The sequence below is a fragment of the Oncorhynchus mykiss genome, chromosome 28 (assembly GCF_013265735.2).
Source record: "Oncorhynchus mykiss isolate Arlee chromosome 28, USDA_OmykA_1.1, whole genome shotgun sequence".
In the NCBI taxonomy this organism is placed as follows: domain Eukaryota; kingdom Metazoa; phylum Chordata; class Actinopteri; order Salmoniformes; family Salmonidae; genus Oncorhynchus; species Oncorhynchus mykiss.
Window position 1 is genome coordinate 34,557,789 of NC_048592.1, and position 13,492 is coordinate 34,571,280.

The window sequence follows — 13,492 nt, forward strand, 5'->3', positions numbered from 1 at the left end:
TTTAGTCCCAGGGTCCTTAGCTTAGTGATGAGCTTTGAGGGCACTTTGGTGTTGAACGCTGAGCTGTAGTCAATGATTAGCAATCTCACATACAGTGGGGCAAAAAAGTATTTAGTCAGCCACCAATTGTGCAAGTTCTCCCACTTAAAAAGATGAGAAAGGCCTGTAATTTTCATCATAGGTACACTTCAACTATGACAGACTAAATGAGAAAAAAAAATCCAGAAAATCACATTGTAGGATTTTTAATGAATTGATTTGCAAATTCCAGGTATGAAAGGTATGAAAGGGCAGTGTGGAGTGCAATAGAGATTGCATCATCTGTGACTCTGTTGGTGTGGTACCCAAATTGGAGTGGGTCTAGGGTTTCTGGGATAATGGTGTTGATGTGAACTATGACCAGCCTTTCAAAGCATTTCATGATTTCATGGCTACAGGCGTGAGTGCTATGGGTCGGTAGTTATTTAGGCAGGTTACCTTAGTGTTCCTGGGCACAGGAACTATGGTGGTCTGCTTGAAACATGTTGGTTTTACAGAATCGGTCAAGGAGAGGTTGTACATGTCAGTGAAAACAGTTGCCAGTTGGTCAGCGCATGCCCGGAGTGCACATCCTGGTAATCTGTCTGGCCCTGCGGCCATATGAATGTTGACCTGTTTAAAGGTCTTACTCACATCGGCTATGGAGAGCGTGATCACACGGTCGTCCAGAACAGCTGATGCTCTCATACATGTTTCAGTGTTACTTGCCTCGAAGCGAGCATAGAAGTTATTTAGCTTGTCAGATAGGCTCGTATCACTGGGCAGCTCTTGGCTGTGCGTCCCTTTGTAGTCTGTAATAGTTTGCAATCCCTGCCACATCTGACAAGCACCGGAGCCAGTGTAGTATGATTCGATCCTAGTCCTATATTGACGCTTTGCCTGTTTGATGGTTCGTCGGAGGACATAGCAAGATTTTTCATAAGCTTCAAGGAGTCCAGCTCCTTGAAAGCGGCAGCTCTACCCTTAGCTCAGTGCGAAAGTTGCCTGTGATCCATGGCTTCTGGTTGGGGTATGTACGTACAGTTACTGTGGGGACGACGTCCTCGATACACTTATTGATAAAGCCAGTGACTGATGTGGTGTACTCCTCAATGCCATCAGAATCCTGGAACATATTCCAGTCTGTGCTAGCAAAACAGTCCTGTAGTTTAGCATCTGCTTCATCTGACCACTTTTTTATAGGCTGAGGTGCTTCCTGCTTTAATTTTTGCTTGTAAAATGGAATTAGGAGGATAGAATTATGGTCAGGTTTGCCAAATGGAGTGCGAGAGAGAGCTTTGTCCGCGTCTCTGTGTGTGGAGTAAAGGTGGTCTAGAACTGATTTAAGTTTCCCTGCATTATAGTCCCCGGCCACTAGGATTGCCGCCTCTGGATGAGCTATTTACTGTTTGCTTATGGTGGTATACAGCTCATTGAGTGTGGTTTTAGTGCCAGCATCGGTCTGTGGTGGTATGTAGACAGCTACGAAAAATACAGATGAAAACTCTCTGGGTAGATAGTGTGGTCTACAGTTTATCATGAGATACTCTACCTCATGTGAGCAAAACCTTGAGACTTCCTTAGATATCATGCACCAGCTGTTGTTTACATATATACATAGGCCCCCATCTTGTGTCTTACCAGAGGCTGCTGTTCTATCCTGCCGATGGAGTGCCAGCTGTATGTTCTTAATCTCATCGTTCAGCCACGACTCAGTGAAGCATAAGCTATTACAGTTTTTAATGTCCTGTTTGTAGGATATAAAGTTGAAGTCGGAAGTTTACATACACTTAGGTTGAGTCATTAAAACTCATTTTTCAACCACTCCACAAATTTCTTGTTAAAAAACTATAGTTTTGTCAAGTCGGTTAGGACATCTATGTGCGTCACACAAGTAATTTTTCCAAAAATTGTTTACAGACAGATTATCATAATTCACTGTATCACAATTCCAGTGGGTCAGAAGTTTACTGTGCCTTTAAACAGCTTGGAAAATTCCAGAAAATTATGCCATGGCTTTAGATGGCTTTAGATACATACTTCCGGCGCCGACAGAGATGGCCGCCTCGCTTCGCGTTCCTAGGAAACTATGCAGTTTTTTGTTTTTTTACGTGTTATTTCTTACATTAGTACCCCAGGTCATCTTAGGTTTCATTACATACAGTCGAGAAGAACTACTGAATATAAGATCAGCATCAACTCACCATCAGTACGACCAAGAATATGTTTTTCGCGACGCGGATCCTGTGTTCTGCCTTACAAACAGGACAACGGAGTGGATCCTATGCAGCGACCCAAAAAAACGACTCCGAAAGAGAGGGAAACGAGGCGGTCTTCTGGTCAGACTCCGGAGACGGGCACAGCGCGCACCACTCCCTAGCATTCTTCTTGCCAATGTCCAGTCTCTTGACAACAAGGTTGATGAAATCCGAGCAAGGGTAGCATTCCAGAGGGACATCAGAGACTGTAACGTCCTTTGCTTCACGGAAACGTGGCTTACTGGAGAGACGCTTTCCGAAGCGGTGCAGCCAACAGGTTTCTCCACGCATCGCGCAGACAGGAAAAAACATCTTTCTGGTAAAAAGAGGGGCGGGGGCGTATGCCTTATGACTAACGTGACATGGTGCGATGAAAGAAACATACAGGAACTCAAATCCTTCTGTTCACCTGATTTAGAATTCCTCACAATCAAATGTAGACCGCATTATCTACCAAGAGAATTCTCTTCGATTATAATCACAGCCGTATATATCCCCCCCCAAGCAGACACATCGATGGCTCTGAACGAACTTTATTTAACACTCTGCAAACTGGAAACAATTTATCCGGAGGCTGCATTCATTGTAGCTGGGGATTTTAACAAGGCTAATCTGAAAACAAGACTCCCCAAATTTTATCAGCATATCGATTGCGCAACCAGGGGAGGAAAGACCTTGGACCATTGTTACTCTAACTTCCGCGACGCATATAAGGCCCTGCCCCGCCCCCCTTTCGGAAAAGCTGACCACGACTCCATTTTGTTGATCCCTGCCTACAGACAGAAACTAAAACAAGAGGCTCCCACGCTGAGGTCTGTCCAACGCTGGTCCGACCAAGCTGACTCCACACTCCAAGACTGCTTCCATCACGTGGACTGGGAGATGTTTCGTATTGCGTCAGATAACAACATTGACGAATACGCTGATTCGGTGTGCGAGTTCATTAGAACGTGCGTTGAAGATGTCGTTCCCATAGCAACGATTAAAACATTCCCTAACCAGAAACCGTGGATTGATGGCAGCATTCGTGTGAAACTGAAAGCGCGAACCACTGCTTTTAATCAGGGCAAGGTGTCTGGTAACATGACCGAATACAAACAGTGCAGCTATTCCCTCCGCAAGGCTATCAAACAAGCTAAGCGCCAGTACAGAGACAAAGTAGAATCTCAATTCAACGGCTCAGACACAAGAGGCATGTGGCAGGGTCTACAGTCAATCACGGACTACAGGAAGAAACCCAGCCCAGTCACGGACCAGGATGTCTTGCTCCCAGGCAGACTAAATAACTTTTTTGCCCGCTTTGAGGACAATACAGTGCCACTGACACGGCCTGCAACGAAAACATGCGGTCTCTCCTTCACTGCAGCCGAGGTGAGTAAGACATTTAAACGTGTTAACCCTCGCAAGGCTGCAGGCCCAGATGGCATCCCCAGCCGCGCCCTCAGAGCATGCGCAGACCAGCTGGCCGGTGTGTTTACGGACATATTCAATCAATCCCTATACCAGTCTGCTGTTCCCACATGCTTCAAGAGGGCCACCATTGTTCCTGTTCCCAAGAAAGCTAAGGTAACTGAGCTAAATGACTACCGCCCCGTAGCACTCACATCCGTCATCATGAAGTGCTTTGAGAGACTAGTCAAGGACCATATCACCTCCACCCTACCTGACACCCTAGACCCACTCCAATTTGCTTACCGCCCAAATAGGTCCACAGACGATGCAATCTCAACCACACTGCACACTGCCCTAACCCATCTGGACAAGAGGAATACCTATGTGAGAATGCTGTTCATCGACTACAGCTCGGCATTCAACACCATAGTACCCTCCAAGCTCGTCATCAAGCTCGAGACCCTGGGTCTCGACCCCGCCCTGTGAAACTGGGTACTGGACTTCCTGACGGGCCGCCCCCAGGTGGTGAGGGTAGGCAACAACATCTCCTCCCCGCTGATCCTCAACACTGGGGCCCCACAAGGTTGCGTTCTGAGCCCTCTCCTGTACTCCCTGTTCACCCACGACTGCGTGGCCACGCACGCCTCCAACTCAATCATCAAGTTTGCGGACGACACAACAGTGGTAGGCTTGATTACCAACAACGATGAGACGGCCTACAGGGAGGAGGTGAGGGCCCTCGGAGTGTGGTGTCAGGAAAACAACCTCACACTCAACGTCAACAAAACTAAGGAGATGATTGTGGACTTCAGGAAACAGCAGAGGGAACACCCCCCTATCCACATCGATGGAACAGTAGTGGAGAGGGTAGCAAGTTTTAAGTTCCTCGGCATACACATCACAGACAAACTGAATTGGTCCACTCACACAGACAGCATCGTGAAGAAGGCGCAGCAGCGCCTCTTCAACCTCAGGAGGCTGAAGAAATTCGGCTTGTCACCAAAAGCACTCACAAACTTCTACAGATGCACAATCGAGAGCATCCTGGCGGGCTGTATCACCGCCTGGTATGGCAACTGCACCGCCCTCAACCGTAAGGCTCTCCAGAGGGTAGTGAGGTCTGCACAACGCATCACCGGGGGCAAACTACCTGCCCTCCAGGACACCTACACCACCCGATGTCACAGGAAGGCCATAAAGATCATCAAGGACATCAACCACCCGAGCCACTGCCTGTTCACCCCGCTATCATCCAGAAGGCGAGGTCAGTACAGGTGCATCAAAGCTGGGACCGAGAGACTGAAAAACAGCTTCTATCTCAAGGCCATCAGACTGTTAAACAGCCACCACTAACACTGAGTGGCTGCTGCCAACACACTGACACTGACTCAACTCCAGCCACTTTAATAATGGGAATTGATGGGAAATGATGTAAATATATCACTAGCCACTTTAAACAATGCTACCTTATATAAATGTTACTTACCCTACATTATTCATCTCATATGCATACGTATATACTGTACTCTATATCATCGACGGTATCCTTATGTAATACATGTATCACTAGCCACTTTATACTATACTATGCCACTTTGTTTACATACTCATCTCATTTGTACATACTGTACCCGATACCATCTACTGTATCTTGCCTATACTGCTCTGTACCATCACTCATTCATATATCCTTATGTACATATTCTTTATCCCCTTACACTGTGTACAAGACAGTAGTTTTGGAATTGTTAGTTAGATTACTTGTTATTACTGCATTGTCGGAACTAGAAGCACAAGCATTTCGCTACACTCGCATTAACATCTGCTAACCATGTGTATGTGACAAATAAAATTTGATTTGATTTGATTTGATTTGATTTAGAAGCTTCTGATAGGCTAATTGACATAATTTGAGTTAATTGGAGGTGTACCTGTGGATGTATTTCAAGGCCTACCTTCAAACTCAGTTAATATATATTCACAGTTAAACGAGTCCTATATCGACATAACCTGAAAGGCCGCTAAGCAAGGAAGAAGCCACTGCTTCAAAACCGCCATAAAAAAGCCACACTACGGTTTGCAACTGCACATGGGGACAAAGATCGTACTTTTTGGAGAAATGTCCTGTCCTCTGTTCTGATGAAACAAAAATAGAACTGTTTGGCCATAATGACCATTATGGAAAAAGGGGGAGGCTTGCAAGCCGAAGAACACCATCCCAACCGTGAAGCACGGGGGTGGCAGCATCATGTTGTGAAATTATGTGGATATATTGAAGCAACATCTCAAGACATCAGTCAGTAAGTTAAAGCTTGGTCGCAAATTGGTCTTCCAAATGGACAATGACCCCAAGCATACTTCCACAGTTGTGGCAAAATGGCTTAAGGACAACAACGTCAAGGTATTTGAGTGACCATCACAAAGCCCTGACCTCAATCCTATAGAACATTTGTGGGCAGAACTGAAACGGTGTGTGCGAACAAGGAGGCCTACAAATCTGACTCAGTTACACCAGCTCTGTCAGGAGGAATGGGACAAAATTCACCCAACTTATTGTGGGAAGCTTGTGTAAGGCTAATTGAAACGTTTGACCCAAGTTAAACAATTTAAAGACAATGCTACCAAATACTAATTGAGTGTATGTAAATGTATGACCCACTGGGAATGTGTTGACATTTCACATTCTTAAAATAAAGTGGTGATCCTAACTGACCTAAGACAGGGAATATAGATAAATAAATAAAATTGATTTGGTTTGTAGTATATCCCTCCCGTCTGACTCATTCAAGAAAAACTTTGTCCAATTTGAGGTGAGTAATCACAGTTCTGATGTCCAGAAGCTCTTTTCTGTCATAATAAACGGTAGCAGCAACATTATGTACAATACAAGATACGAACAACGGGAAAAAACATGCAAAATATCATAGTTGGTTAAGAGCCGAGAAGACGGCAGCCATCCCTTACTTACTTGCTTAAATGAAATGTTATGGTGTCAGATGTCAGTGTGTACCAGGTGTCAGATGTCAGTGTGTACCAGATGTCAGATGTCAGTCAGTGTGTACCAGGGGTCAGATGTCAGTCAGTGTGCACATGGGGTCAGATGTCAGTCAGTCTGTCATTGTGTACCAGGTGTCAGGTGTTTCTGTGTGTTTTTCTTGTCTCAGTATTTGAGTGTTTTCAGGACCACCCGGTGAACCGGGTCCTGCTGGTACTGCAGAGCCATCTCCAGGAGACCCAGGCCCCCAAGGGCCACCAGGGCCCAATGGCCATAAAGGACAGAGAGGCCCCCCAGGACCCCTAGGGCCAACAGACTACTCAGGATCACAAGGACCCAAAGGTAACCACATAACACACAACTCCGAAACAGAAAACTGTGTAAAACATTTAAAATTGGAAAACAAAATTGTTGTGTTTTTTTTTGGGGGGGGGGGGCAGGTCGAGTTAGTCCCTCCCTGATGCAGTCTGTTTTCTCTGTTTGGTGCCTAATGTTCTTTTCTGATAGGTGCCAGAGGCCCTGAGGGTCACATGGGCCCCAACGGAGCAAGAGGTCGTCCAGGCGCCTACGGCCTCCTGGGGCCCAAAGGTGACAAAGGCAAACCTGGGGATGCAGGTGAGGACTGAGACCAATAGAGATAACTGAGACAATTCTAGCTGTTTAGCCTGCCCTGTTCTTTTGACAATGAGGTTCCTCTGTATCCCCCTGCAGGTCCCAAAGGCCTGCCCGGTCAGGTTTTGGATGGTGTCCTTACCACTCAGGAACCCTACCGTGGGATCCATGGCCCCTCAGGTCCATCAGGTCCAAATGGTCCCCCGGGAAAGGCTGGGCCCCGTGGGAACCCTGGGCCTCACGGTAAGTGACCTACAGAAACATGATGTGTGTTGTTTTTCACACCGACGGTGGTGCTTTGTGTGTCATTTTCTCTAGGTCCTAAGGGCCCAGCTGGGTCACGAGGGCCCCCAGGGAGAATTGGACCTCCAGGTACACCTGGACCTTTAGGAGACCCAGGCGATCATGGACAGCAAGGTTTTGTGGGACATCAGGGTAAATACATACACACACACACACATATACACACACGCACACAGAGACAGAATATATAACAAATAGTAACAGAAGTAAGCCGTTTCACCGTGCTCCTCAACATAATGCAATATACTAATATACTAATATACTCACATCTGACATGTATACATTAGTATTTTGGTGTAAACACATATACTCTTCCTCCTCACAGGTCCTCCGGGTTCTCAGGGTGACCGTGGCTACCCCGGTTCCACTGGCTCTGTGAGTTCAGGCTTCCTGCTGGTGATCCACAGCCAGTCGGTGGAGGTCCCTGTGTGTCCCGAGGGCAGCAGCCCCTTGTGGACCGGCTATAGCCTGTTCTACCTGGAGGGGCAGGAGAGGACACACACACAGGACCTGGGTACGTACGAACCCCTAGATGGGTGTGGAGGGGTGGGCTGAGGGTGTGGAGGGGTGTGTAGGGGTGGGCCGAATGTGGGGGGTTGTAGGGGTGTGGAGGGGTTGGCCGAGTGGAGAGGTGTATAGGGGTAGGTAGAGGTAGTGTGTGTGGGGGGGTGAGAGAGAGGATACTGACTAATAAGGTATCTCCATTTTGAGTCAGCTCATTAATGTGTTCATGTCTGTCTTTCAATCTATTCACATCAGAGTTGGGGGTCAATCCCTTTTCAGTTTTCCTATGAGGAAAAAATAGAATTGGAATTTATTTTTACTTCCTGAATTGGCTGAATAAAAAAAGGAATTGACCAACAACCCTGATTCACATGTACACAACTCTCTCTCTCCTCCCCCCGCCCTTCTCTCTTGCTCTCCCCTCCCCCTGCCCCTCTCTCTCTCTCTCCCCTGCCCTTCTCTCTCTCTCCCCTGCCCTGCCCTGCCCTTCTCTCTCTCTGTCCTCCCTCCAGGCCAGGCCGGCTCATGTCTGCGTATCTTCAGCACCATGCCCTTCTCCTACTGCAACACAGGTACCTGTGACTACGCCAGCCGCAACGACAAATCCTACTGGCTTTCCACCACCGCTGCCGTGCCCATGATGCCCGTGTCGGGCCACGACATCCGTGCCCATATCAGCCGCTGTGCCGTGTGTGAGACACCCTCACCCGCTGTGGCAGTGCACAGCCAGGATTATATCGCCCCCACCTGCCCCCCTGGGTGGAGGAGTCTGTGGGCTGGCTACTCCTTCCTCATGGTGAGTGTGTGGTGGTAGGGGGGGGATCTCTGTGTTTGTGTGTGTATATGACTGTATATCGCTCACACTATCCTCTCGTCTCTCCAGCACTCTGGAGCGGGCGACGAGGGTGGCGGCCAATCTCTGACCTCATCCGGCAGCTGCCTGCGAGACTTCCGTGCCCAGCCCTTTGTGGAGTGCCAGGGCCCGCGGGGCACATGCCACTACTTCGCCAATGTCTACAGCTTCTGGCTGACCCATGTTTCCCTGGACGAGCAGTTTGGCCCCGGCCCCGTCCCTAGCGTGTTGAAGGCCGCCGATCAACAGCGCCAGCAGGCCAGCCGCTGCCACGTGTGTACCAAGGGCTGAACACCTTATGTCACCTCCGATTTCTAGTTTTGTTTTGTTGGTATTTTGTATGTTTATTGGATTGAGAGAGAAGAGCGTGTTCTGAAAAGGCAGTAGAACAGATTTCAATCCTTGCTGGCAGCGGCACATCGTACATGTGCTCCACACCACTAGACCACCCCAGGCCACGTCACCTCCTATTTCATCCATAAGTCAAGTTGCCTCATAATATGATTACCAAACTACCCCGACCCCACTACATCACTGTCACAATGCTGTGCTATGCCAGCCCTATCAGCGCCCTGTCCCACTTGTCAGGGATGCATACAATCATCATCTACTACTATTTACCATTTTTGACTATGGTGGCTAGTATAACGAAACCATAGTGTGGATTGCAGTCTATACTAGACCACTTTCAAGGGAAGGAAACATCTATCAAATGTGGAGGATGATGTCATTTTGCTGAACTATCCCTTTAACCGACTTCGTAATTCGTAAAGCTTGCTCATTGTTTTCGTGACTTTGTCCACTAACCCATCTATTGGCAAAATGGTTCAGCACTGATCAACCTGCACTGAGCACCTCCCAGATCAGGATGTGACAGTGGACACTGGGAAAGGAGTGAGAACACACTGGATTACTCAGAGCGCTCATCATTGGAAAACTAGCTATTCACTCCAACAAAGACTACAGGCCAAAAGACACAGTATGCCTTAATCAGAAATAATCTTAACATGTGTAGTTAAAATAACCAATAATCTAGTATTGTTGTATCAATATCCATGTCATAATGTTAGAATTAAGCGACAAGGCGCCAGGGGTGTGGTATATGGCCAATATACCACGGCTAAGGGCTGTTCTTGGATATTGGCCATATATCACAAACCCCCAAGGTGCCTTATTGCTATAAAAATGTATTGCTAAAAAAAAACGTGTTTACTGTTCAATTTTTGTCGGTAACAAATATTTTTGTGTCAATGCCGTGGTATATTGTCTGATATACACACGGCTGGAATGCTGTTTCAGCCAATCAGCATCCAGGACCCAAACTACCCTGTTTATAATTTATCATTTACACTACAGCTATTACGGCTTTGAAATGCACTGGTCCCATTTTTTTTCCTACATCATAACGGTTTTATATACCGGTTTTTAGTTGTGTAAAATTAAATTACAAATTAATTTGTTTAATTTAGTTTCTCGTGGTGTGACTATCAATTATGTTCATGTTGGTGCTGATTGTTACAGTCGTGCTGTTATTGTTTTGCATTTCTTATCAAATCGAGCTCTGCCATGTTTGTATTACAGATACGCAAATGTCTTTATTCTTTAAAGTTTTATCCACAATGAAAAAAATCCTTGTGTATCATTTACAGGGACCTTTTCCATTAACTTTAACTTCTTTTTAAGGTTACTCTTATCGAAAACCACATGTGTATCCAAGTAAATCGGAGTAAAATGTAAAGACCAAAAGCACAATCACATATTTCACCGGGAGTCCCATCTCTTCCACAGTGAGACCAAGTTCATATTTATTTCTCTCGACAACAGAACCAATCAGCATACAGTACTTCTTTCTCAAACATGTTTTTTTTCTTCTCTTTCTTCTTTTCCTTTTCAGAATGAAGAGCACAGTCAGCGCTGTGTTCTCTCTCTAGCTTTCACACTGCACATTATTTACACACACAAAAAAAAAAGATAGTTAAACATCGTTATACATTTCGGACCTGCGCTGTAAGAAATGTTCATGTTTCAAACAATCATTTCAGAGTTGACCTGCATACAGTGTAGCTCGGCACACACTAACACACACACGCACAGGCATAAGGGACTTGGTGCGGACCGCCGTGTTGATTTATCAATGGAAGGGGTATTGCACTGGTTTAACCAGTTAGGTTGTTCATGCTACTCCTCCATTCCTATTGGCCTGCTGCTCATGTCTGCCAATGGATGGGCAGATTTAAGTCTCTAATCCATTTCAATGTCCAACGTCACTACAGTGCATTGCACCTTAAATATCCTCAAAGGGATTCATGTAGAAGTTGCCCGCAACACAGATCTGGGGTCAGATTACCCAAATCCTAACCTTAACCAATAGGAGATCATTAAAAAAGAGGGCACTGGACCAGCAGTTAGAGGCAACACCTGACTCACCTTGACTACAGGTGCATGCTGGTCTATGCTTGCCTGACGACTCAAACTGAATTTATCGCTACAGACTTCAGTCTGAGACTGACATCATTGAAGTCGTTTGTTGTGATGTAAAAAATGAGGGGTGTTGTACAAAAGTCATCAGCGATTGGATCATTTCTAACCAATCAGAGTATCAAAGCCAATGACAAATTGTCAAATGTCGCTTTACCCACGTGTGTTTGGGCTCTGGCCCAACCTATTGGTTTCTGCGACCAATCAGATTGTCGAGAACGGATTTCCATTCTAGAAATTGTCAGGAGAGGTACTCAGATCCAGACTCATTGTGGAGAAGAAACTAATGTAGCTTTTGACCAGAGCAAGGAGTCTGGGTAGCCTGGCAAGGTCTATGGACAAGACAGGAAAAGGAGATCAGAGGGGCATTCTGGGGAAGAAAAAAAAATGATATGCAGACATTGCATTTCTTACGTACAAAAAAAAGATTCACTGCAGACGATGCAGGAGATTGAAAGAGGATACAGCCTAATTGAATGTTATGGGTAGTGCAGTTTTAATGATTAACCTTAAGTCTTGATCTGTAGGTCCTTGTGCAACCCTTGTTCTATGTTCTTAATACTTGGGCAGAGCTGTGGCCACGCTATAGGTAATTATCATCTGATGCCTAAAATGGATGCCACCAAGCAGCCGCCAATCCCAGGGGGTAATGCATCACAGATAGCCAGTCATGGGTGATGGCATGTCACAGACAGCCAATCGTCTGCGACCATACCACCCAGCCAACCGATGATAACGCATTACATGGCACAGCTCTACTACTCACAAAAAATATATATAAGCATATTTATATAAGCATATATTCCAAAGATATTTCTCAAGAAAGTGCATAATATACACATATTCTGCTGTAAGCATACGTATTTGTCTAAAATCTCAGGCGATCATTGTTCGGGCTGATTGTTGGTGTGGATTGAGTACAGTATCTAATCTGTGAACAGAAGCCCTCAATGTGCCTGGCGGAGTAGGACAGCTGACCTGTGCCAGCTATTGCCACCAACCCACATTAAATAACCAACCCTTGCAAAGTGCAACGTCACCATCCACAATTGACCTCAACAGGCTTTGACTGGTTTGGGATAATAGGTTTACGTTTATCTCCCCGACCCACCCTTGTTTCCATCTTCGTGTAATGTCATCAAAAATTGTCACTTGTGTACTACATGCCAGCAAACCCATCTCATTACTAAGAAATACTCATCAAAGGCTCTGACTAGGCTCTGACTCACAGCTAGTGAACTTACAAACTGAAGCACAAGATTCCTGACCTGTTCTGGAACTAAGTATTATACATTCTAGAACACATTGGCCCATGGCAACCAGAGCCAGGTATTTAGATCGACATTTATGGCTCAGATAGAAACCTACAGTACCAGTCAAAAGTTTGAACACACCTACTCATTCAAGGGTTTTTCTACATTGTAGAATAATAGTGAAGACATCACAACGATGAAATAACACATACGGAATCATGTAGTAACCAAAAAAGTGTTTAACAAATCTAAATATATTTGAGATTCTTCAAAGTAGCCACCCTTTGCCTTGACAGCTTTGCACACTCTTTGTTTTCTCTCAACCAGCTTCATGAGGTAGTCACCTGGAATGTATTTCAATTAACAGGTGTGCCTTGTTAAAAGTTAATTTGTGGAATTTCTTTCCTTCTTAATGAGTTTGAGCCAATCAGTTGTGTTGTTACAAGGTAGGTAGGGGTGGTATACAGAAGATAGCCCTATTTGGTAAAAGTCAAAGTCCATATAATGGCAAGAACAGTTCAAATAAACAAAGAGAAATGACAGTCAGTCATGACTTTAAAACATGAAAGTCAGTCAATCAGGAAAATTTCAAGAACTTTGAAAGTTTCTTCAGTGCAGTCACAAAAACCATCAAGCGCTATGATGAAACTGACTCTCATGAGGACCGCCACAGGAAAGGAAGACCCAGAGTTAACTATGCTGCAGAGGATAAGTTCATTAGAGTTACCAGCCTCAGAAATCGGCAATTAACTGCACCTCAGATTACAGCCCAAATAAATGCTTTACAGAGTTCAAGTAACAGACACATCTCCACATCAACTGTTCA

General features: G+C 45.6%; 1 protein-coding gene across 1 annotated transcript in view; it reads left to right on the forward strand.

Moving 5' to 3' along the window:
* Nucleotides 1–10,564, forward strand: part of LOC110508231 (collagen alpha-4(IV) chain) — a 68,807-nt gene extending 58,243 nt beyond the window's left edge. The window contains exons 42-48 of the mRNA XM_036966381.1: nucleotides 6,850–7,005; nucleotides 7,171–7,278; nucleotides 7,375–7,518; nucleotides 7,594–7,710; nucleotides 7,904–8,092; nucleotides 8,595–8,878; nucleotides 8,966–10,564. Coding sequence (XP_036822276.1) covers nucleotides 6,850–7,005; nucleotides 7,171–7,278; nucleotides 7,375–7,518; nucleotides 7,594–7,710; nucleotides 7,904–8,092; nucleotides 8,595–8,878; nucleotides 8,966–9,226 — 1,259 coding nt within the window. The 3' untranslated portion in view covers nucleotides 9,227–10,564. The remainder of the gene's footprint in view (nucleotides 1–6,849; nucleotides 7,006–7,170; nucleotides 7,279–7,374; nucleotides 7,519–7,593; nucleotides 7,711–7,903; nucleotides 8,093–8,594; nucleotides 8,879–8,965) is intronic.
* Nucleotides 10,565–13,492: the final 2,928 nt, after the last annotated feature.